This window comes from Phascolarctos cinereus, unplaced genomic scaffold (genome assembly GCF_003287225.1).
Source record: "Phascolarctos cinereus isolate Bilbo 61053 unplaced genomic scaffold, phaCin_HiC Scaffold_5;HRSCAF=322, whole genome shotgun sequence".
Taxonomy (NCBI): domain Eukaryota; kingdom Metazoa; phylum Chordata; class Mammalia; order Diprotodontia; family Phascolarctidae; genus Phascolarctos; species Phascolarctos cinereus.
The window spans coordinates 418940452-418966579 of NW_027555958.1; the positions used below are offsets into that span (position 1 = coordinate 418940452).

At 42.9% G+C, this 26128-nt stretch overlaps 1 protein-coding gene across 2 annotated transcripts in view; it reads left to right on the top strand.

Moving 5' to 3' along the window:
- The first annotated feature begins 530 nt into the window (after nt 1-530).
- Nucleotides 531-26128, top strand: part of SLC19A2 (solute carrier family 19 member 2) — a 35791-nt gene continuing 10193 nt past the window's right edge. The window contains exons 1-3 of one of the 2 annotated variants that reach the window (XM_020974699.2): nt 531-1253; nt 9920-10519; nt 19966-20007. In XM_020974699.2, the coding sequence (XP_020830358.1) occupies nt 1056-1253; nt 9920-10519; nt 19966-20007 (840 nt within the window). In that variant the 5' untranslated portion in view covers nt 531-1055. The remainder of the gene's footprint in view (nt 1254-9919; nt 10520-19965; nt 20008-26128) is intronic. The other variant, XM_020974700.2, reaches the window with a different exon arrangement.

Here is a 26128-nt window from a genome sequence, read left to right on the forward strand (position 1 = left end):
GCTAGGTGGCACAGAGGATAGAGCGCCAGACCTGGAGTCATGAAGACTGATCTTCCTGGGTTCAAATCTTGCCTCAGACACTAACTAGTTGTATGACCCTGGGCAAGTCACTTAACCCTGTTTGCCTCAGTTTCCTCAACTATCAAATGAGCTGGAGAAGGAAGTGGCAAACCACTCCAGTGTCTCTGCCAAGAAAACTCCAAATGGGGTCATGAAGAGTTGGACATGACTGAAATGACTAAACAACAAAAAAGTGTTTATATACACGTGTATATATGCATACATACATTTCTGTATTATCTATATCTATATCAAGTGATTATACACATTCGGTGATATTTGTGTGTCTACATACATATGTGGACACAATATACACAATGCATATGTACGTATGTATGTGCACACACAATATGTGTGCATATACATTTGTATGGGCCCAACATGTCAGATGTATAGATGTATATGTTAGCTATTCCGCAGCAATGTCCTCTAGGGAGTTCCCCCCAAGCAAGGGGCAGCCCAAGACGCTAAGCCCTGGAAGAGGTGACCTTATGCACTAGCCCCGTCCGGTGCGGGAGAGCGGGCGCCCGGGCTAGGCTTCCTCTCGCACTCTCCCATCCTCCTGCCCCAGCATACAGAGCTGCAATAGATCTTCACTCTGGAGGGAAGACGTTATCCAGCGGCGCGGCATTCTCCCGCTTCTGATTGGCTGCTCGAAAAGTGGGAGTGTAGGCACAGACCAATAGGAAGAGGAGTAAGAAGCCTCCGCCCGCGTACGATTGGCTCCGAGGCGGCTGGAGGGATGACCGGGTGCCTGTGACACGTGGGGGCCGCGGCAAAGCGAGCCCAGCGAAGCCAGCTGCTCCGGCCAACCGGCTGTGGACCAAGCTGCGAGTGACCCCTGGGCGGCGTGCCCTGGGAGGAGGCGCGACCTCGGGTCCATGAGCAGCGGCTGAGGCTCCGGGGGCCGGAGGAGGAGCGGGAGGAGGAGCGGGAGCAGAAGCGGGAGGAGCAGGAAGGGGTCGGGCCCGAGTCCCCGCCCCGCCGCTCTGCGGATGGATGTGCCGGGGCCGGGGGCCCCCAGAGCCTCGGCGGCAACGATGCTGCTGCGCACGGCCCGCGTGCCACGCGAGTGCTGGTTCTTGCCCACCGCCTTGCTCTGCGCCTACGGCTTCTTCGCCAGCCTGCGGCCGTCCGAGCCCTTCCTGACCCCCTACCTGCTGGGAAGCGACAAGAACCTCACGGAGAGAGAGGTAGCGGCCCCGCGTGGGGCGGGGCGGGGGGCTCTGCGTGACATCCCGCGCCGGGGGCTGGAGCCGCTGGCTTGGTCTGGGGCCGGGGATCCGTGTGTTCGGCCTCGGAGTGTGCTCCCCGCATTGGGGAAGCGCTTGGGGACACAAAGAAAGGCGAAAGCGGGGCCCCTGCCCTCTGGAGGCTCACAGCCTAACGGGGCGGGGGGCGCGGGGATGTGCGGACAGGATGGATGCAGCTTTCACCCAGCAGGTGCAGAAGCATATTTTGATAAAAAGTTAAAAACAGTGGACTTTATTTCGGAACTTGTAGGGCTCACCCCAGTACTTCTGAAAGTAGTTTCCAACCGTCCCTACCATCTCCGCGCTTCCCAAGGGGAAAAAAAAATCCAGACACCCACTTTAGGCTTGTCCTGACTACAGCGATGGACAAAGCCTAGATGTGCCCAGTGAAATGAGGACAAGCCTGAACTTGATTGAACTGCCTTATTAAGTGGGTGTCCAGGACATTCTGATTTTTCCCTTTGAGGCCCAATCTCAAATTAAATATTTTCAATTTTGCAGTTAATTTCTCATTTAATTACATTTAATCTTTCTGTCCTGTAAGTTGTTTCAAGTGAATTAGTTTGGTCTCCCCAGCTAGCTTATTTATAACCCCACATGAAGAGTACAGTATTTTCTGCTCATGTTCCTCACACCTAGCCCCTTGAAATAAGTATCTCTCCATAAAGTTCTTGGATAGGTATAGTCTGGAAAAAGATGACCCAAAGTGCGTTATCCACATCTGAGCCTGATGTTTTTGTGTGGAAGAAAGATACTCTAAATCAGAGGTGGGGAACCTGGGGCCTCCAGGCCGTATGTGGCCCTTTAGGTCCTCAAGTGCAGCCCTTTGACTGAATACAAACTTCAGAGAACAAATCCTCTTAATAAAAAGATTTGTTCTGTAAAATTTGGACTTGGTTAAAAGGACCAGAAGGCCACATATGGCCTGGAGGGTGCATGTTCCCCACCCCTACTCTAAATTAACCTGGTAATTAAATCCGAAGTGCTATAGGAAGTCTAAAAGAATAGAACCAATGTATTACCGAGGAAGGAACACAAAACTTGCAGTCAGAGGCTGTGAATTCAAATTTTACCTGTCTGACCTTGAACAAGTCAACTACTCAGTGTCTCAGTTTTCTGATCTGTAAAATAAGGGAGTTGGACCAGAATAGAATGCCTCTGAAATCCCCCCAGTTCCAAATTTGTGATCAATTAACAAGCATTTATTATGGTACTGTTTTACTGGGGTACAGTTAATGGTGATGATGGTCTTGGAGGCTCCCCTCCTTCCTCATCACCACTGGGTGAATAGTAGTGACTTAAAATCCCCCTTTCCCTCATTCTGCCCTTTCCCCCTTCTTGCCCTATCCTGGGATGCTATGGGATAATCCGTTTAAGCCTGACCCTTCACTCGTGGCTGGTCACCTCTTACCTGGATATGCAGTCACCCAGCACAACAGGTCAGGTTGGGAGTGGCACAGCGAGGATCATTTATAAACCAACAGGGTGTAATTACTCCCATTTGTCAGTGGCTGTAATTTTTCATCCATTTTCAGAGCCACCAGAGTGGCTGTTTTGCTATTTGGTTTTTACTTTTTTCTTTCAGGTATGCTTGAGGAGAGGAATTTGAGAAGTTAAAGAGTCCCCTGTAATTGAAACAGGAAAGGAAAATGCAGAATTTTAGATAAGCCTCTGTCTCCATGGAGCATATGTCTCACAGCTGTTTTTGTCCTGAAAAGAAGCTGGAAAAGTCATTGCTTGTCTTAATGTTTAGTAAAAAAAAAAAATTACTGAGATGAAAGGTGCCCATAATGAGATAGCTGGATAATGTATGTAAAACAGTTGCAAACTTTAAGGCACTATATAAATGGATTATTGTTGAGATAGCTCAATAATGTATATAAAACAGTTACAAACTTTTTTTTTGGACAATTAGGGTTAAGTGACTTGCCCAAGGTCACACAGCTAGTAAGTATCAAGTATTTGGTCTGAGACCAGATTTAAACTCAGATCCTCCTGACCTCAGGGCCGATACTCTATCCACTTCGCCACCTAGCTGCCCCCAAAACAGTTACAAACTTTAAGGCACTATATATATAAATGAATTGTTGTTGAGATAGCTCAGTAATGTATGTAAAACAGTTGCAAACCTTAAGGCACTATATAAATGTTATTATTGTTATTATTATATCATTATAATATGTTATCATTATTCTTATTATCATATAATCAATATTATCATATTATTATTATCATAATATTATCACATTGAGGATTCAGAATTTTCTGCCCAGTATACTCATACAACAGGAGGCCCTGGGTATGAGAAGCCTGTTTTGAGTCTCGTTGTCCCAGTTGAGGTAGAGGACCTATGATAACAGGATCCCCTGCTCATAGATGTAGCTGGACTCACTTCCTAGAGCCATATAAAATTTTAGAGTAGAAGGGTCTTGGAGATCACTTAACCCAGTCTTCTAATTTTATAGGTGAGGAAACTGAGACCTTTGGAGGCAAAGTGATCCTCCAGGGAGCATTTGAACTGGTTCCCCTGACTCCTTTGCTGGTTTTCTTTTCACTTTCCAGTAAGTTGGTAGTCATTTCACTGAATCACAAGCAATTTTAGGGTGGGAGGGGCCTTGGAAATCGCCTGGGCCCCCCCTCATGTTTCTTTTAGGTGAAATGACTAAGACCCAGAGAACTTTCTGGAGAGCAGCGCTGGGATCCGCACTATTCCAGTGCACCTTCCGTGACAGAGCGGTGGGGTCGGGGAGGGGTCGTGCACAGCCCTTCTGTGTTGATATTTGACAACTGATCTGCTGGGTCACGTGTGCTGGACACGGGCTGTTCTTGGGTAGGCCATCGTGTGCCCACTGTTGTCTCAGAGCTTCCTGGGGTGAGCAAGGCATGTTTGGAGTTGAGACTTCAAAATAGACCTGCAGTGCTGAGCACAGTCAGTGTTTGTTTCCTTATTGTGTAATGAGAGCACACCACTCCTTTTGCAGAATGGATAAGGAAAGGAGGTGCAAGGTTTTAGGGCCAGATGTAGCTTGGGGGATGGGGCGCAGGGCCTGCCTGGTGAGGAAGGTTTCCTGGATCACTGAGTCATTTCTGTTATGACTGACACTGTCCTGCTCCAGGAGACATTTCCCACCTGGGATTTTTGAACAGCTAATAACTGAAATGGAAACAGAACAGTACTTCCTCCTTCCCTCCCCTCCTTCCCGATATGTTGTAATCATCAGGTATGGGCAGCTAAACAAAAAAAAGTCACAGAATTCCTAAGTAAAAACAGCTGTCATTTGTAAAATCTTGGCAGTATTACCTTGTGAGTTAAAGTGCTTGTTTCTCCCAGTTGATTACTGGAATGCCAAGGTGGATATTTTATTTTATTTTTTTTACTTTTGTTTATTAATTTATTTTTTCTTTATCAACAATCACTTTCATAAGCTTTTGAGTTTTAAATTTTCTCCCCCTCCCTCCCCCCCTCCCTCCCCAAGACGGTGCACAATCTGATATAGGCTATACATATACGTTCCTATTAAACATATTTTCACATTAATGATGTTATAAGTAAGAATTAAAGCCAATAGGAGGAACCACAAGGTGGATGTTTTAAAACAGAAGTGTTGTTACTTTTGTCCGAAGAGGGTAAAAAGACAGGATTTACCTGTCATTTCATTAACCTCCAAAAAGTGACCTTTGGATGGTCAGACGCCACCTGATCAGAACCTGTTCAAACCCAACATTTCAAATGAATCAGTGCCTGTCAGCTTAAAGGGAGGGAGGACCCGGGTTCAAATGCAGACTTGATAGCTTGCTGCTATGTGATCACTTAATCTCAGTGTGCCTCAAGTTTCTGACATGGAAAAAGAGGGGGTTAGGCCAGAGGACCTCTCTGATCTCTTGAAGTTGTGGAATCTGTGGGATGTGGCCTTGAGGCCACAAGTTCCCCACTTCTACTCTAGAGTATAAAGAACTAGTCATCTTTTAGAAAATATTAAGTTTCAGATACCATTTAAAAAAAAATAGACCTATAATTCCTTTGGTGTCAGTGAGGAACTTTACCAAGGCCGATCAACATGGTCTTAGCTGCCTCAAGCCCAGAGTGTAAGGCATTTGCTCAGGATCACACAGCTAGAACGTGCCTTCTTTGCAGGCCAGCTTTCACTTCTGTAGGCCAAAATAACCTTTGCTATCACACTTTTCTCCTTTGGGTATTGGTTTCTAGTTTTGTGAGTTAGTTTGTTTAGTTTTTCCTTTCAAAAAAGACAGAACAATATCCAGAAATGGACCCTAAAACTACTCATCTAGCTTGTCTTGGTGTGTCTAGCACTGGAGGAAGAAGGCAAGCTTAGATCCACAGACCTGGTGTAGAGAAAGGTAGTTTCACTTGTCGTGGTAGATATTACCTGAGACACTCTGGTGGGGGAAATGAGCTGTTAAAGAAGAGCTAATACAACTCGTGCATTTTGTCTGGGGGAAAATCTGCCTCCCACACTTTTCTGAGATTCTGGGTCACCTTCTAAAAGCAGTTCCTGGTCTGAAGTCATTTCTTCCTGGACCCTGAAGGGGAGGAACTTTTCCTCGGCCATGCAGCTGTAGCAAAGTAATCATGGGCGCTGGCAGAAGCCTTTTCCTTATCATTCTGTGAATGCTCCTAGAATATTGCCTCCCTTGTCAGTTACAGACAGAACCAAGTTAGGGAAATCCTTCTTGTCCTGAATGCCCTGGTAATTAGCTTACTCCTGGTCAGGGTAAATTAAGAGATGCCTGTCTAATCATCATCTGAGGAAGTTCTGTTAGGCTCAGTGGCTGGTTACACAGATGGTTGATCTATTGCTTCTAATCAGACTTTGCTTTATCTGCCAAACATCGGTTATATGTATGACAAGAAGCTGGTAAGTACAAGATTTTGGAATGATGATCAGAAGAACTCGATTTATTCTGTCCAAAATTGACCAGTTAAGTTAAATCTTCAGGGGATAGCTATTACCATATGTGATATCTAGGTCCTGAAGATAGTGTTTGGAGTGGAGGACCCGAGAGGCTTAAGGCCAGATGGAAGAGGAACAAATAAACACTAAAAGATATTTTGTAAACAATGACGGTGATCAGTGGTGGAGACAAAGTCGAGGAAGAGGTTTTGAAGGTAAAGAAAGTCAGATGAGAGAGGTTGTAAACAGGATAAATGGGAATGAAGCTCTGAGTCCAGAAGGCTTCTCAACAGGAAAAGGCTGGTGAAGCCTCAGACCTGAACACCCATGACAACTTGAGGGGCCGCTGTCGTCTTTGGTGCCTTTCCCTTCTTGGAGTGCTCTGGAGGTTACCTCTCCCTCTTTTATTTGATTTTCTGTTTGGCATTATCAGCCACTTGGTTCCTTATCTGCCAGATTTCCCTGCTTTGGCCTGAAAATTTCAAAGTACTTGATAATTTTCTCATTTGTTCTTCAGCTGTTGTGAATCTGTGATTGACAACACAGACAGACAGGTTTAGTAAATAAGGGTTGTTATCCTTGCTGTTAAGCTCAGTCACAGATGAAGTTGGGAGTACAGTAATTTTTATAACTACGTAGGATAATTATACTTTTGCTTTGATACCAGCCATTTTTACAGTCATTGGCTTTATTATGCCTTGATCTGAGATATGGTTTCGTTCTGTTTTATAAAGGAACTGAGGTTCAGGATGGTTTAAATAAGAGAAAGGATTAGACTGTTGAGAATTTCCAGGCTGTTAAGCCAATTCTCAGAGTGAGCCAAGGTTCTTCTCATTGTCAGCACTGTGCAGTGGAGCTGCTGCTGGATCTGGCCCAAGAACCTGGGCTCTCATCTGGGCCTTGCTACCCCCTCCTGCCACCTGTGTAATCTTGGGTGGGGCACCACTTCCTCCTCTGTACAATGAGGTTCCACTGAATGGCCTCTAAGGACCTTTTCACAGCTTTGGCTAGGGGACAAATTCTTAACCAAGTAAGAGAGAGAGGTGGTTAAGAAGGATAAAATAAATAATTTCACTTATGTTAAAATTGAAAAACTTGGCAGGAACAAAATCAGTGCAGTTAGGATGAGAAGGGAAGTGGTTGACTGGGAAAAATCTTTGAATCAGATAGCATTAATATCATTGATAAGGATCTGATATCCAAATTACATATAGATAACTGACATATGTAAAATCAAACGCCGTTTCCCATCAGGTAACTAGTAAAAGGATATGAACGAGGAAATGCTCAAAAGGAGAATTATAAATTATTAACAAAAAGCATGCTCCAAATCACTCATAGTGAGAAAAGTTAAAATTAAAACAGCTCTGAGGTTTCACCTCTTACCCAGCAAACTGGCTAAGTGACAAAAGAGGAAAATAGTCACTGTGGGAAGAGTTGGGAAAAGATGGGCACACTAATGTACCATTGGAACTGTGAATCAGTCCAGTCATTCTTGAGAGCACTTTGAATTTATGAGAATAACTAAAATCTTCTTACCTTTTGACCAGAGACTCCACAGCTAGGTAAAGCCCCATGGGGCCATGATTAAAAAAAAAAAAAGAAAAGAAATTGCCCATGTGCACAAAAGCATTTACAGGAACACTCTTTCTGGTAGCAAAGAACTAGGCACAAAGTTGATGCCTGTCAGCTGGAGAACATCCTAGTAAGCTAGGATATATGAACTAAGGGACGGTTACTGTAGTGTAAGAAACAGTTAACGTGATGAATATTAGAAAAGTGTAGAAAGACTTGCTTTTGAAAAACGAAGTATGCAGAACCAGGAAAACATTACGCACAGTGACTTTAACAGTGGGAATACAAAGAACAACAACAGGAAAACCAGACTGAGTGGAATGAAGTGGTAATAACCAAGGTTAGCCCCAGAGAAGAGGTGAAAAGTCACTTCCCATACCTCTTTGCAGAGGTGGCCCCGGAGGTCTTGGAACATTACTGATAAGAAGACTGTCTCCTAGTCTAAAAGGTTGGTTACATTTGCTGGGGGAGGGGGTTCTGTTTTATATTCATTGTTATAAGGGATATCTTTTTTTAAAATATAAATATAATTTTGTTTTTAAAAATAAAAACAGGTAACACCTACTTACCTACATACACCCTGCTGGCCTCTGCATGGCCTAGATCCCTGCCGGAAGTTGGTATGGGTACAAGGAAGCAAAAATAATACAGTGAAAATATTATTGCTTTATTGAATGTTGGGAGATTGGGGGCTGTCAATTTGTACAGTTAAGTGAGAGCTAATTCAGGTTTCACAGGTAGTCTACCTCTTACATTATTTTTCTCCCCTATTTTTAATCACTTGCAAGTGAAGGAAGTAGCTGTCAGCAATGAAGTGTACCGAGGCCTTAACCTTTAACCTCTTCCAGTCCTCCCGCACTATCTCCCGTTAGCAATGCTGGGGCCAGATCAGAAAACTGCACTTGGGGGTTAACGGGAGTGTGAGGCTGTAGATCTTTTTATTGATCAGGGATAACACAGGGTTATATTTACAGTGTCCTGATAGGTTGCTGTAGGAATGAATGGATGATAACAGAATTATGTATTGAGTGCTAGAAGATCTTAAAACCTATTTAGTCCTACCTCCTTATTTTACAGATGCAAAAACTGAAGCCTAGAGAAGTTAAGTCACTTGGACAAGGTCATATAATGCTAGTTAGTACCAGGGGCAGGATTTGAACCAGGTTCTCTGACTTCAATGCAAAGCTCTTTTTACTGTACCACGCTGACACTGAAGTCTTCCTTTGATACCTTATCGTTTCCTGAAGGTGAACCTGGGGTTCTCAAAGACTGTGCCAGTGGAACACAAACTCTGACAGGTTCTCTCAAGCTAGAAAGGCTTGATGACGGGCGGTAATGTCTGCCCTTCACAAACCAGCCCATTAACAGTTTGAAGAGGGTTTGTCACCAGATTGACCTTAGGGAGACCACCTTTTTTGAAAGCATTTATTAAGCACCTACCATGTGCCAGGCACAGTGCCAAGCACTTTTACAAATATCTCATCACCCTGCGATGCAGGTGTTATTATGATCCCCCATTGTTAAAGATGAAGAAACTGAGGTAGAGAGACTCACTCTGGGGTCATACAGCTAGTATGAATCCAAGATTGGAACTCAATTTTTCCTGACTCCAGGCCCAGCACTCTTATCTACTGCACCATCTAGCTGCCTCTGAATTCTTTTGCTATATCAGCCCTCAGAAGTCACCTCTGCCACATTGTAAGAGACTACAATATATGTTGGGGAGGAGAGAGTACCCACACTACAAATCGTGGATCCCCAAGCTTAACCCCAAAGAAGAGAGTTTTCAAAAAAATGCTCTTTCCTTCCTTTCATGCAGAGGTGGGGGACTGGTTATGGAATGTTGTACATACTAGCAGACCCAGTTAATATGTTGGTTAGTTTTGCAAGCTACCTTTTTGGGGGTTTTTTTCTCTTCTAATTTCTGTTGCAGGGAATGGCTTCAAGTAGAGGAAGGGTAGAAGGATATATCTGAAAATTAAGGTGATCATAAAAACATATGGTATTAATAAGGATTTTAAAAAAGAAAGAACAGCATGGATCCCTGAGGGTATCGCGTGATGATGAATAACCAAGGTCCTGGAATGACAATTAGGATTTCTTATTGTTTCCTGCCAGGTCTTCAATGAAATTTACCCAGTCTGGACCTATTCCTATTTGGTGCTGCTGTTTCCTGTATTTCTTGCCACAGACTACCTCCGCTATAAGCCTGTCATCCTGCTGCAGGGATTCAGCCTTATTGTCACATGGTTCATGCTCCTTTATGCCCAGGGACTACTGGCCATTCAGTTTCTGGAATTCTTCTATGGCATCGCCACAGCCACGGAAATTGCCTACTATTCCTACATCTATAGTGTGGTGGACCTGGGCATGTACCAGAAAGTCACTAGCTACTGCAGAAGCGCCACTCTTGTGGGTTTCACTGTAGGCTCTGTCTTGGGCCAGATCCTGATCTCTGTGGCGGACTGGTCTCTATTCAGCTTAAATGTCATCTCCTTGACCTGTGTGTCAGTGGCTTTTTCACTGGCCTGGTTTCTTCCCATGCCACAGAAAAGCCTCTTCTTCCACCATGTTGATTCCACCTGCCAACGAGGGAATGGTGTCAAAGTCCCAAACGGTAACCTCACGAACACTGCAGCTGCCGGTCATCTTCCTGGGTGGGAGGACGTGGAATCTAAGATCCCTTTAAATATGGAAGAGCCTTCTTCAGAAGAGCCGGTAGGTGGAGCCTGTATTTTCCGGGTGAATATGTGGGAGATTTCACGTCTTCTGAGAAAAGCAAAGCTGAAAATACTGAGCATTTTTTCCTTTCTAATTTTGTAAATACATTTGCCCACCTTTCCCTCTTTACTTCACTTCTTCTTAGTTAAAAAGTTTTGAATAAGGTTGGTGTTTCTATGACTGGGACAGGAGGTTGGGGGAAAAGTTAGGAAGACTCTCTTAGCAGGCCTAGTCATTTCCTTCTTGTAGAGTCTTTAAGCACTTCCCTGTTGGCCCCTCCAGGAATCCTAAATCACCTCCCCTTCACTGCTAAACTTTTAGAAAAGTAGTAGACTCTTCTTACCTCCATTTGTTCATCACCCACTCTCTCTTTAATCTTTTGCCACCTGGCTCCTACCAGTCGGCCAATAACTGCCTTCTCCAAGGTCACCAGTGGCCTCTTACGGGATAAATCCCAGTTTCTGTTGACACTACCCCTATTTCCCCAGGTTTGAAAGTTTAGAGTCATCTTTTTTTTTTTTTGCTTTTAGGCAATTGGGGTTAAGTGACTTGCCCAGGGTCACACAGCTAGTAAGTGTCAAGTGTTTGGTCTGAGGCCAGATTTGAACTCAGGTCCTCCTGACTTCAGGGCCAGTGCTCTATCCACTGTGCCACCTAGCTGCCCCTAGAATCATCTTTAAGGCCTCTCATGAGACAATATTTGTCAAGTGTTTAGCACAGTGCCTGGCACATAGTATGTGCATAACAAATGTTTGTCCCCCCACCCTGTTTTCTGTCTCTTTCTGTCCCTCTCTCCCTCTTCCTTTCTCCTCACTGTCACCCTTCACATTCATCCATTTGCCAGATGCTTTCAAGTCTGCTTCCATAATTTCTGTCATATTCTTCCTCTGTTCCTCCCTCAGAGCTGCCAAAAGAGTCATCCTACTATAAAAGTCTGCCCCCCAGAAAAGGGAAAGGTAGTGACCTCTAGCACTGCATGCCGCCGATGTCAGAATTGACATAAATGGGGCAGATTGAGTGAACAAAGAAAATAGCTTGGGTTTGTTTACTGCACGTTTTCTGGGTGAGGCCTGGGGAGAAGGGAAATGTTTTTTCTCTCTGTGGTTGTACTCCATGACGATCTTTGTAGATGTGGAGTATTTAATGAAATGACAAAGCCACATAGCCGGGGGAGTGACTGAGAAGGTTCTCAGCATGTCCAGCTGTTCAGCTTTCTTTGTTCAGAGCTGGGAAATAAGCCCGTTTCCATTGCACCTGTTTAATTGGACTGCATTTACCTGCCGTAAAGCACGCCTCTTGTCATTTGTCTGGGCTGCGGAGGAGCCGGGGCCCTGCTCTGGGACTCATCACAGCAAGGTAGCCCAGGGCCGGGAGCTGGCACTTGACGTGTTGCTTTATCCAGACCCTCCCCTTGCCTTGAACTTGCCTCTGTTTTCCCTTGCCCACTGCTGCTGGTTCAGACTCCAGCTGCAGTTGTCCGATGCCTGCCCAACAGTCTATGTCACAAGAGGTGGATGAGTCTCAGTGACTCAGATCTTGTGAGCATATTAGCACTGGGAGGGTGCTTAGGGCTGAGGCCAGGTGAAGTGATTCGTCCAAGGTCGTCAGCTCCTGATGTTCATGGTGAAACACATCCTGATGACTGGGCTGTGAACAGCTGCAGTCAGATTGACAGGGGTTTGAGTGACGAGTGAAATTGAGACCTTGCTTCTGTTTGGTGATGTAGAATCAAAGGTTGGGGCCAAAGGTGGGGAAACTCATGGCGGGAGATAAGTCAGCCATTGTCCTGGGGACAAAGACTTCCAGCTTGAGCTGTGTTTGGAATGTGGACCATGATTTGTGGGCGCCAGGACTTGAGCAAAATGTGAGACTCATAGAAAGGGTGCGTTTTAAATAGTGGGGCATTACTCGGGTATGTTGGGAAGGAATCCTTCTTATCGTGTCTGAGGCCCCTTCCAGCTTCCTGAGATTCTATGATTTGAAATGTTGAGGGAGCTAATAAGTAACTAGCATAAGGTGATTATAAATCACTATTGTTTAGATAAACATTACCATATTTACTTATTAGGTGTACTTTTAAAAAACAAACAAATGAATAAATAAATAAATAGTGGGGCGTTGGGCTCCTCACAGAGGTTTGTAATATGTGATTACAACGATGCAGAATTACAGTATAGTACTTGGTTAAGAATCATAGAATTAGAGGACCAAGAAAGGGAAAAATACTTAGACTAGAGGCCAGAAACCTGAGTTCTGGTTTGGCTCTGCTGTTAAGTAGCTTGTGACCTTGGGAAGGTCACCTGATCTCTAGACTTCAGTTTTCTCATCTGTAAAATATCAGGGGGAAAGGAGAGCATTGTACTGAATAATGATAGTGTCTTGGTGAGGAAATCGACCCTAGGGATGAATGAATGGAGTTTTTATTAAGCACTTACTATGTGCTAAGTGCTGCGGTTATAATTAGATAAATGAGACAGCTCCTGTTCTCAAGGAACTCCCGTTCTAATTGGGGGACCATAGCTGTGCAGTGTATCAGCATCAGATAATCAGCACGTGACTTGGCCAGGGTCTCATGGCTCGTAGACTTAGAATTGGAGGGGACTTAAAAGTTCTTCTGGTCCAGTCCCCTCGTTTTATAGAGGAAGAAATGGAGAGTTAGAGAAATGAAGGAATTTGCCCAAGGTAGGATTTGAACCCAAGTCCTCTGACCTCCAAATTGAGCATTATTCCCACATCTAGATCGGAGTCTTCCTCTTTAATAGAGTATGTTGGGCTATATATGTGTGCATACATACCTATATGTGCATATACATATGTAACATAAGTGTGTGTGTGTGTGTGTGTGTGTATATACGTACATGTGTATACACACACACACACACACACACACACACACTTTAGTAGCATAAAACTGTACTACGACTTTTGGAACATGCCTTCTATATATTTCCAAAGCTGATGGCCAGGGCATCATTTGGAGAGACCTGCACGAGGTATGTACTTTCCTCCCCAGATCTGTTCCTTGGCCTTCAGTTGTGGGAAGTAGTGCTCGGCTGGCCCTTTCTGGCCTATTGGCTGCCTTCTTTCTCTGGGCATTAGGATTCTCCTGAACACGGTTTGATCTGCCCTCCAGCTTGTGGCCCAGGCTTCAGACAAGGACTGTTATAAGTGAGAGGGGCAGACAGCTCCTCAAGTGTTGCTGGACATAAAGGGCATGGTGCCACTTTAAGAAGGCGAAACCTGGGAATTGACATAATTCCTTTTTGTAACTCAAGTAGTGAGTTTATCTTTGCTGAATAATTCGTTGTTATCGTCTAGTTGTTTTAGTCATATCTGACTCTCCGTGACCTGTATTTGAGCTTTTCTTGGCAGAGGGGCTTGCCATTTCCTTCTCCAGCTCATTGTACAGATGAGGAACTGAGGACAGACAGTGTTAAGTGATGTGACCAGGGTCACACAGCTAGTAAATGTCTCGGGCTGGATTTGAACTCAGGTCCTCCTGACGATGAAGAGGAAAAGGGGGGACAAAGTCTGAGTAAGCAAGACTGTTTCCCCTCCCCTGCCACTGTGGGCAGAAGAAATTAAAACTCTTACCAGAGGCTTAGTACTTGTGGGTTCTTTTCAGAAGGGCCTGTTGTTTAGGATTCATAAGTTTGCATTACGAGGTTGGTTGTATGGAAGAGGGGGTTCCTCTTTTCACAGAATATCCAGCTTAGGCACTTTGTGGAACTGTGTCTGCTTCTTTTAAGTTGCATCTTCTTTCTCCCAGAGCCATAGAATTTTAGAGTTCAAGTACACATTAGCAGATCTTCTAGAAATAACCTACAGTATTCTATTTAGTAGTTTCTGCCTTAACACTTGTTAAAATAGAGAGCTCGCTACCTTTCAAGGCAGCCCATTCCATTTTTAGAAAGCTCTGACAATTACAGAATTCTCTATATTGAGCTGAAATCTGTCCATGTAACTTCTGCCCCAGCCCTAGTTCCTCCCTCTGGAGCTGCAAAGTATTAGTCTGATTCTTCTTAGGGGCTGGGGGTTTCAGATATTTGATGCTGGTGGTGGCAGCCATTTTTTTCTCCCTCATCTGTCCCCATCAAGTCTTTTTTTGAGTCTAAACATCCACAGTCCCCACAGTCATTACTCTTGTGAACAGATTTCAAGACTCTTCCCCATCCTAGTTGCCCTCCTTCCATTTTGTCAGTGTGCCCGAGACTGACCCTGCCCCAGATGGGATCTGACCAGTGTGTGTAGGACTGTGTATACTTCACTCCTATGGATGCAACCCAAGAATATATTACCTTTTTTCTTTTAATAGTGCTATCACATTGTTGGATCATATTAGGCTTCTAGGCAATTTAAACACTGAAGTATTTTTCATATGAGTTAATGTTAAATCATTACTCTAATCCCATGTTTGTGTGGCTGACTAGTGTGGAACTCGATTCCCAGCTTTTACTTGGGTTACCCTCCCCAAGCTTCAGTTTCCTCATCTGTAAAATGAGGTGGTTTGTACTAGACGACCTATAAGATGCCTTTCAGCTCTAGATTTTGCATCATTATAAGGCAGTGATCCTATAATGTTACATTTCCCCCCCCATCAAATTCCATTTTATTAGAGTTGGTCCATTGCCTCAGGCTTATAAGACCTTTTTAGATCCCAAATGTGTTATCCACTGTGTTAGCCATCATCTCTGTCATCCACAGATATGAAAAGCACACCATTAAAGTCTTCATTCAAGTCATTAATAACTTTTTATTAATTTATTTACCCTTTGGTAAACAGGGCCAAGGACAGAGCTGTTACAGCAATGTCAGTTAGAGATCTCCCTCCAGATTAACTTTAAACTATTAAACAACATTTTGACATTTCATTTATTACTCCTGTTCTAAATTTACCTTGGGTGAAATAATCCTGCTCAATTATGGTAGGACAGGGCATGTTTGTGAATGTGTTCCATGTTATTATACATAATGACAGCAATAAAATGTAGCTTGGAGGATTTCCCCCTGGGGAGAGAGGCCTAAGCAGGGCTAATCACTCATGACTTTTGAGGTAAGGAAGTGATTGGACCACTGGCTAAGAACTAGTTTCAAAAAAAAATGTCCAATATCTGTCAGCCTATGAATATTCCTCTTGGCTTAGCTAGCGCAGCCATTCAGAGTACTGGGGGCTGACCCACCTGGGAATGTGGGTTCAGGGTAAGAAAGCGGGTTAGTCTTTGAAGGTAGTTAGGGCACAAATAAGAAACACCTCGTAAGGGCCCGAGGTCTCTAAAGGTCAGTTCTGGCCAGCCAGCTACAAATTCATGTGACTAGAACTGAGTTAATACCAAGGCTTAGGCCAAGAAAACGTTTAGGGAGGAGGGACTCAAGAAAGGGGGAAGGAAGTCAATAAGCATTTGTTCAGCACCTGCTACGCTTAAAGTACTTTAGAAATATTATCTTATTTGACCCTTGTAACAACCCTAGGAGGTAGGTGCTTTTATCATCCCATTTTACATTTGAGGAAACTGAGGCAAACAGAGGTTAAGTGACTTGTCCAGGGTCATACAGCTAGTAAGTGTCTGAGTCACATTTGAATTCAGGTCTTCCTGACTGTAGACCCAGCTTTCTGTCTCCATTATACGGTCCAGTTACCTAGGTGGCAAATGTGACTGGAGGATCAGAATTTGAAAGGGTCTGAGAGTTGGAAGGTACTGTGGAGACTAATTCTTACTCTTGTATATTCTCCTGTGATACTTCCTGTAAAATACCTAAGAGGTAGATGTGCTGTTTGAAGGAAGCTCAATGGCAGATGATAAATGAGTAATTCTTCAAGAACCCGAATATCAGCACTTGAGGTGTTCTACCACAAGGGACACACAGCGATGTAGTGGAGGAAGCTCTGGCCTGGGAACCTTCTGGGTGCCCTGGACCCCTCTCTTAGGACTAAGTTGCAAAGGTGTTCTGTACTGGTGGGAGTTTTCTCACCTAGGAGGCCCCTGCCTGTACTAATGAAATCACAGGTCCATCCACAATCCCTAGAAATACCAATGAAATACCTAGAAAAACACATTGTTGTTGTTTTTTTAATATCACCTTAAGAGCTCTAGCTTCAAAGTTTCCTTTGGAATCTTGGTTAAGGTGAAGGGTTCCCCCATTGCCAAGGGTGTCAGAGCTGACTCTGTAAGGGTGATCCACATGGCTACTTTGGACATGAAGAAAGAGCTTCTCCTCTAATTATTGGTGCCTGGAGTCCCTTCTCCTGGGATTTAGCTGTGCCTCCCTCTGGTCCTTGTTTTAATGATACAGTTACTGAGTATGTTCTCTAGAAAACAGATTTAGAGCACATTTTTTATGTGCCTCTCTGTATCCCACAGAGGAAATTAAAACATTCAGAAGACTAGCACAGTCCAGACTCAAATAGTTAAGTTAAAATAGGGCATATTTAGGAAATGAAACGAGACTTCAGGGAGCTTGAGCCACTCTTCTAAATATGTCCAGTTTTGATCATCATTTAAACAGATATAATTTTGGCACCATCTTATTTCCCATCATGAGTCATTAGAATGATCCTGATTTGGCCTTCCTTTTCAGAAGTGTTGGGGAGATGGAGTTAGGAAGAATGAGGGTGTGCAGGGTTATGAGAGTTCAGGAAACCATGCCATCACTGTATCATTTGGAGGGGACGAAGATTAGGAATGGGGGATGTTAGTCTAAAGAAGACTTAAGATGGACACAACTGCTCTTTTCAAGAACATTGAAGGATTGTTTTGCGGAAAAGGTAACAGAGGTCTGCTGGATCCCAGAGGATGTAACTTGGAGCAGTGAGTTTGCAGAAGCAGGTTTCCAGAAAGATTTTCCTCATAATAAGAGCTCTCTCAAAGGGGCCTGGCCTCCTTCAGGTTAGTTGTTAGAATATAAGCTGCTTGAGAGTAGGGCTTGCACAGAGTAGAGGCTTCAAAAATGCTTGTTGATAATGTGTTTTCCCTTACTGGGAACCCAAGTTAGAAGGAGGAAAGGCCTGGGCCTAGGTAGCTTCATATGGTCACAGAATGAAAATATTTTGGAGATCTTGGAGATCATCTAATCTGAACCCCCATTTTACAGATGAAGAAACTTGAGTTCCCAACAGACGAATAAAATGACTTGTCCCAGGTTATATCATTGTAGCAGGGACAGAGCCAGGACTAGAAGCCACACCATTTCATTCTTGCCCCAGTGCTCCCTATATAGCCCAATGCCTGTCATGGGCCGGAGAATTTAGAGGTAGAAGAAATTTGGGATCAGAGAAAGAAAGTGATTTGCCCAAGGTTGCACAGGTAGAGCAGCCAAGATTTGAACCCAGGACTCCAAGTTCAGTTTCTTCTCCCCTATTCCATTGCTGCCTTTTATGTGAGCCCAGTCTTTTCCTGGCCCAGGTTCTTATGCTTGGCTCTCAGAAGTCTGTTAGCTGCCTCATTCTGTCTTCTTTCCATCCCAGGTGTAAAGCAAAGGGTCACCCGTTGTCCATTTCACTGCCCATTTTGGTAAGAGCTTTGCTCTGCTGGTTTCCCTGGTCACTGCCTTGCTCTAGACAGCTCATACTGAATTCTCTTTACCAACCTATGCCTGTCTTCCTTTACTTGCTGTTCTGTTCGCCTCCCACTAGGAAGCCTTTCATCTCCCACACAACTCATGCTGTTACTCCTGGTGCTGAGCTTTCTCATTGCAAGTGAACCCACACTACACCAAGGTTTTCTGTGCCCCTGTCTCTCCCCTTCTCCCTCCCAACCTCCCCTGTATTCAAGGTAGCTTATAAGATAGGCTCTGTCCTCTTGTCTTCCTTCTGCTTGTAGGGAAAGGCAATTAGAATGGAGGTGCTAGGTTCCTGGACTATATGATCTTTAACTCTGAAATCTGTCTTCTGAGAGAGTTCAGGAGGCCAGATAACAGGTTATTTAAAATGTTATGTAGCTTTGCATGAATTTAAAATATCTGTGCAGAAAGAGGAGAATCAGATTATTCTGAGCGCTGAGAATTCTGATTTTACAGTAATTAAAATGCCTTATTACAGGACCTTTGCACAGGAGTTCCTCCTTCAGGTGCTTCTGAAATTCGGTGGACTTTGACTGTAGGACCTTGTCATTTAGAGTTGGGAATTACTTGCTTTCCTGGGAAAGCCTTATTTCTCCTTCATCTCTCTATTGGGTCCCCCTTGCTGCTTTCCTTTTCTTGCTATTCCCATTCTTACTGCACCTCCTCCAGGGATAAGGTGTTCAGAAACCCAGAAAAGGTTATGTGTACCATTCAAAGTTTTCTGTACCCGGCCTTGAGCTCTCAGAAAATGGAAGCTGCTTAGAGTTCTGACACAAGGGAATGAGCATTGTACACATATACAGCAGACACCTTCTGGGTTGTTTTGGATTTTTTTTTTGGAAGAAAGGCCACACATACCTAAGACCCCTAGAACTGTGACTAGCACAAATTAATTTGTTGTTGCTTAATTAACACCTTCTGTGGTAGATGTTAGCACTTAGTGTACACTTGATGGGAAAATCAGACCATGTTTCTTTAGTGACACAGTTTTTATCTATGATGATAAGCTTGCATTTTTTTTTTAATTTTAAAAAGCTGTTTTAAAGTTAATGGAAAATCCTTCCATTTCTATATTTTAGTATGTGGTTTTAACATAAAAGATTGCTGCATTTTTATCAAAGGTCTTTTCTCCCTCCATTTTTATAATCTTCCTATGATATGATTTGTTATACTGATTGTTTGATTAATATTGAACCACACTTGTATTCCTGATGTAAATATTAGTTGGTCATATTAGATAATTTTTAATTCAGTTCAATAAGAATACGTTCAAAAAGCCTTTATTAAGAACCTACTGTGTGCCAGGCACTGGGAAATGCAAAGGAATACAAAGATAAAAATAAAACATCTACAGAGATAAATATGACATAAATGCCAAGTAATTTGTGGGTAGACACTTAACTACTGGGGGAATAAGGAGAGGTCTGTCGTAGGAGGTGGCACTCGAAGAGGCAGAGCCGGTGAGAGAAGGCATGCCAGACATGGGCAGTGGCCTGTGCAAAAGCTTTCAGGTGGGAGATGGAATTTTGTGTACTCAAGTAGGTCAGTGAGACTGAAATGTAGAATTCATGAGGAGGAGGAATGGAAAATAAGTCCTGAAAGATAGGAGCCAGATTGCTGACAGGAGGAGCAGAATGACATTGCCAGACCTGTGCTAAGAAAGGTCACTATTGGTTATCTCGCAAGAGGCTCTTCATTCCATTGTTGATTTGAAGAGGTTCTCATTCCATTGTTCAACACGTTAAATTCAACTTAGCTAATTTATTATTAAACACTTATTTTGGTCCTCTGTCCTCTTTTGCCAGTATTTTATTCAGTACTTTTGTACTGTTACTCACTAATAATATTTACCTATGTTTCTCTTTCTCTTTTTCTGTTCTTGCCAGGTTTGGGGATCAGAACGACGCTTGACTTCTAGAAAGAATGAGGTAGAATATTATCCCTCACCCCTTTTTGAAATCAGTTTGTTTGGAATGGAGCTAAGTCTTGGAATGTTTGAAGAAATTCATTTGTGCCTTAGTCTGGCCCTAGTTCCTTTTAATGGGGCTGTTCATTAATGACCCATCTCATTCTTCTTCTGAGGATGTATTTAGATGGTCTGAATCTTCTTTCAAAGCCTACTTTGACATTTTCTAGTTTTGTAAATATTTGTCCATTTCTTTTAGATCCTCAGTTTTGCTTTCCTATAAGTAGGACTATAGCACATAGGCTAACTAGGACTTAGAACATGTAGTTATGTGGTGCATAGTGGCGTAGTGCCATCATAGCGGCGTGGTGGAAAGAGCACAGAGCATGGAGTCACAGGACCCAAGTGTGAATTCCAGACCCTGCTGCTCGTTGGCTGTGTGAGTCACTTAATGTCTCTGAGCCTTAGTTTCCTTATCTGTGAAATCAGGGGGTTATGTAACATGAATGCTTAATGTTCCTGCTAGTTCCAGATCTGTTATTCTATGACCCCTGAACAGTTTTTATTTCTTTTGAATCATTGTGAACATGAACATGAAAATGAACATTCACTTGTTCATTTCTGTTTTAGGTAATTTGATCTGCCCCCTCTCTCCTTTTTTTTTGGTGGGGGAGGCATTTGGGGTTAAGTGACTTTCCAGGGTCACACAGCTAGTAAGCGTCAAGTGTTGGGTCTGAGGCCAGATTTGAACTCAGGTCCTCCTGACTTCAGGGCCGGCGCTCTATCCACTGCGCCACCTAGCTGCACCCCCCCTTCTTTTGATGAAATAACTTTTAAAGTTTTCTATTTTATTTACTTCTGAATTTTTAACTTTTCCTGCTTTGTGCTTGCTTTTGGTGTATTAATTTGCTGATTTTTCTACTGTCTTTGAACTACAAACTCAGCTAATTTTCACTTTCTTTTTTCAAGTGTTCAAGGGTGGGAACTTGCCCCACAATATTGCTTTGACTGTATCTCGTTAATTTGGACAGAGAGATTTGAAAAAAGGAAACCACTTAGGAGGGAAACGAGAGGGTGCGAGCATTCATTAAGCCGCCTCAGTACTGTCCCGGCACTGGCTAAGCACTTTACAAATATCGTCTCGTTTGATTCTCACAACCACCCTGGGAGGTGGGCGTGATTATTATCTTCATTTCACAGCTGGCAGACAGAGATCAAATGGCTTGCCCAGGGCCACACAGCCAGTAAGTGTCTGAGGCTGAAAATCCTTCCCCAGGCCTTTATCACATAGGTATTATGTGCGAACTTACAAATGTTCGTTTGTCTCAGTGAAGGACCGTAAGCTCCTCCAGAACAGATACTGTTTCATGATTGCTCTTAATCCGTGGTGCCTCTAACAGAGTCTGGAACGCCAGAGGTCCTTAGTAAATGCTTGTGATTGATTTATCTAGTGCAACCCAAACACAGAAAAGAATCCTCATCACACCACCCTCAGCTAGTTGCCACCAAGCCTTTGCTGGAAGACCCCCGGGGAAAAGGAATCCACCCCTCCCAAGGTCACCCTTTCCACTTTCCTTGTATTAAGCCCAGATCATGGAAAATTACATTTTTTTCTTTCTTAACCTCTAACTGAAATTTCTTTCAGTCAGGAACATGGACAACAAGTCACAGTGATAGTCTTCTCTCGAATGTCAAAGGGGTCCACGACCCAAAACGGGTTAAGAAACCTTGGTCTAAGTGACCCCTGAGGTTCCTTTCACTTTAGACATTCTGTGACTTTAGGGAAAAATGCTCTGAACGGTCACTGGCTCATCTGAGCTTACTAAGAGCCAGTTCAGTGACCCTTTTCCCCCTAACTTTTGCCTTCAGACATGCCATGATCCACAGCTAAATCCCAATTAATATGACTAATAAATTCCCCAGAAGTGTCACATGTATTAGAATTTGTACTATTTGAAGACAAAATTGTGTCAAGTATGGTCTTGGATGTCAGCACAATGGAGATACGCGGTGAGGATTTGTTTAGTGTCACTGTTTCAGGAGATTCATGGGCATTAATTGGAATCTAGCTGCATACAAATCTGCATCTACAAAATAGATGATTTATGGTGGAGGCGCGGTATTCACATTACAGAAGGATTCACTATAGGGTTCCTTTAAATACTGTTTTCCTAGCCATTTGAAAAAAATAAATCTATCTTATTATAACATTTTAGAAATCTGCGTACCTGCTTCTCTCTTTCGTGGGAGACGGTCCTCAGACTGAACGTGCCTTAAGGACGAGAACAATATCGCCTTTACTTGGAATTGGTTTAGCTCTGATACAGCAGGGATATTTTCAAGATTGAACTGTCTAGCTGGGAACTGTTAAGGAGGGCCAACTGGTTTATCTTAGAGTTGTTCAGACAAATTTTTTGTGCTTGTCTGAGCTCATCTCCTGGAAAGGGGGATGGTAGTTGGATGGACATAGTGGGTCAGCTGCCATATTGGATCAGTTAGTATTCTCATTCACCACCCGGAAATCTCTACTATTTTTCTGACCCTTTGCTTCTTCTTACTTCCTAGATTGCTTTTGCTCAGGATACCTCTTAGTACATAAGTTTCATAGACTTTTTAGTTTTTTAACCTCTTAAAGTTTCCCTTAAGCCTAGTGTCTTCAGGAAGCGTTTATGTTTTCTGCTTCCCAGATGGCAAGCAGGCCTGGTGTCATAACTTTTAAAAAATTAATGAAGCCAACTTTGTAGCCCCCAAGAACGACACTGAAATAAACCTCAGGGAGTTCACAAGTGTGCTTTTTATGGTGGTCTGTCTTTTTTTTCCCCCCTACATGACCATGCTTTGTACACACGTTAAATTAAAAGGTGTGACTGTGCACGTGGCTGCTTTGCCCTATTGCTCTTACCAGAATTTTTAGAATAAACATTTTATTGATAACTCTTTTAAAACATTGCCGCCACTCCCAGTGACTCTCCCCTACCACAGAACCGTCTTTTGTAACAAAGGAGTATAGTTAAGTGAAACAAATCACCACAGCTTTCTGGCATTCTGTGTCTCTTTCTGCATTGACAGTCCCCTACCTCTTTTCCGGTAGGAGGAAGATTACTACGTTATCTGTCCTGTGAAGTCTTGACTGGATGGATCAGAACTCTTCTGTCTTTCATTACTTCCTTTGCATTATTGTGCTCATCATGTAAATTATTCTGGTTTTGTAACTTTGTTTTACATCAGCTCATACAAGTTTTCCCCATGTTCCCTTGAGTTCTTCATATTTATAATTTCTTATAGTTCACCAGTATGGTACATTCATGTACCAGCACATTCAGCCAGTTTGCTCATCATTTGATGGGCTTCAACTTTGTTTCTGATTCTTTTCTACCATGTAGACAGAAAAAATGCTGCTATACGCGTTTTTGCGCGTGTGAGACTTTTCTACTGATTTGTCCTCTTTTTGGTTTATGCCCCGAGTCAAGGGGGCACGTACAGACAGTTTTGTGACTCTCCTAGTATGATGCCAAATGGTTTTTCCAGATTTGTTGGCCAAGTTCACAGTTCCACCATCATGGCCAGTCTGAGCCACGTGAGGCAAAACCTCAAAGACCCTATTTCAGTTTTCACGGATCTTATCATTTGGAGGATTCTTTCATATGGTTCTTGAATGATTTGCATTTCTTCCTTTTGAAAAGTGCCTGTTCATATCTTTTGATAGCTAGCTCTAACATTCGGTGATTTTAGTAACGGAGACAATGGATGCAAATCTTACGCTTGGGTTCACAAAGTCAGCTACTGAGTACCGTGAATGAAATGTATTTAGAAAACAGTTTATACCAAGAGGGCCTTGGATTTTAGTGGACTATACCATATTATGGGACAGAATGTGACATTGGACCTGAGTGACCCAAACTAAGGCAGTGAAGTGATGTGAATGCTACCATAAATGCAGGATTGGATACCTTCGAGACCTGGCATCACTTTGCTTTCTGAGTCAACCAACAGCAGAAGGACCTTTTTGCCTGGTCTGCATAGCTCCTGAGCCTTGAGCAGGATGTAGGAAAGTTTTGGTTTGTGACTAAGTGGAACAGCAAGATGAGTAAGTAGATGGCTTTTGTTCTTATATATTTGTCAGTTTCCTATACATTTTAGATATTAGAAATTTGTTAAATAAATGTGCAACAAAATTTTTTTCTTAATTGATAGTTTCCTTTCTTATGCTAGTTATATTAATTCTTGTGAAATTTTAAAAAAGTTTGTGCAATTAAAATTGTTTTATATAATAATCTCTGTCCCTTGATTAAGAATTTTCCCATGCCATAGTTATACAAGATATATTTTTCCCTTCTCCTTTAATTTTTTTTTTTTTTTAGGATTTGACTTTTTCATGCTTGGATCATATATCCATTTTGAATTTATTAGAATTTTTGGTAAAAGATATTGACCTAAACCTTATTTTTTCATCAAACTGCTTTCCTTTTTTCCCTATAATTTGGGGTAATAGGGAGTTTTTACCCTAGTACTTTCTATTCTTGGGTCCCATGACCATTTTTTTTCTATAGCTATATTCACATTTAATATGATTCTTAATTATACACCCATTCTTTGGGGCCCTCCTTATAGTATGTTCTATAGGTAAAGAGATAAAGTGAAGTTTGTATTTATTTCAAGTTCTACAGTAAAATTGCCTTTTTAAAAAACTAAATACTTACTAAAAATAATATAGGATTTGGCGCTGGAAAGGGTTTTAGATAGCTTAGATATCTAAAGATGTCTTATGGACTGGATATCATTTAGTACAAAGGTGTCACACATGTGGCACTTTCATGGAGCTGGAGCCAGATTAAAATGTTATTGGCAAATATTTAACGAAATAAATAAAAGTAGAGTAAAACATAGTTAACATTACGTTTTAAAACTAAGCTGGTATGCACCTGCTGGGAACCTTATGTAGGCAATTGTGGTCCCTATTCCTAAAGCCCTTAATAGCTGTTGCAAAATCCATTGGAAATTTCTTTAATAGCCCATTAGTTTGATTTGTTGATACTATGGCAGATGGCAGTTAACCATTTTAAGGGAACAAATACTTATTGGGTGCCAAGTGTATGCAAAGCATCGTATTAGACACTGTGGCTATAAAAGCCAGACAAAAACCAAAAACTGGCTTATCCTCAGGGAGCTTACATTCTGCTTGTAGGGATATAACATTTACACAGATAATTTGAGGAAGCAGAGACCACTAACAAGTAGAAGGATCTGAAAAGACCTTTATGGGGGGCGGGGAACCTCACTTGGGAGAAGGCAGGGTTCCAAGAGGCAGAGGGAGTGGGTAGGAAGAGCCTGTGCAAAATGGAACCCTGAGTTTGGGCCAAATGTAGAATGTGGGAAAGTGAGTTTTGTTCATTGAGTGTGCAGAGATGGCCTGGAGCCAGACTGAAGGACTTTAAATGCCAGCCAGATACTATATGATCAGTGAGATGGCGCCTTAGTGCCTAGGGCTCTGGGATCAGGAAAGAGCAGAGTTCAAATTCAACCTCAGACACTTTTTAGCTGTGTGACCTGGAGGAAGTCACTTCCCCCCTGTCTACTTCGGTTTCCTCATCTGCAAAATGGAGATACACCTGCCTCCCAGGGTAGCTGTGAGAATAAAATGAGATCATATTTGTGAAGGACTTTGCAAACCTGTTATTAAATAACCACACACACATCAGCAGGTTGTATCTGAAGCAACCAGGCCTGGTAATATGAAGGAAACACTTATTAAGTGTCTGCTATGTACAAGGTACCAGGCTAGGTGCTGAAGGGTATAAATGCAAAACAAAACAAAACAGCTCCTGTACTCAAGGAACTTATAATTTAATGGGACAGTTTCTACTATGTACAGAAATAAGTACAGTACAGAATATAATGTGATAAGGGCCTGGAGCACATCCCTTTCGGTGGGGTGGAGGGGATTAAAAAAGGCTTCAGGAAAGAGGTGGTACCTGAGCCCCTCCCACCTTTGAACAATGAGCAGGATTTCATCAGATAGAAATGAGGAGGAAGTTCATTCCAAGAACGGAGGGCAACCTGCCCAAATGCCCAAATACCCGAAGGTGAGAAACTACAGGACCAAATGAGGGAACAGCTGGAGTCCAGCTTGCCCTGAATGTGGA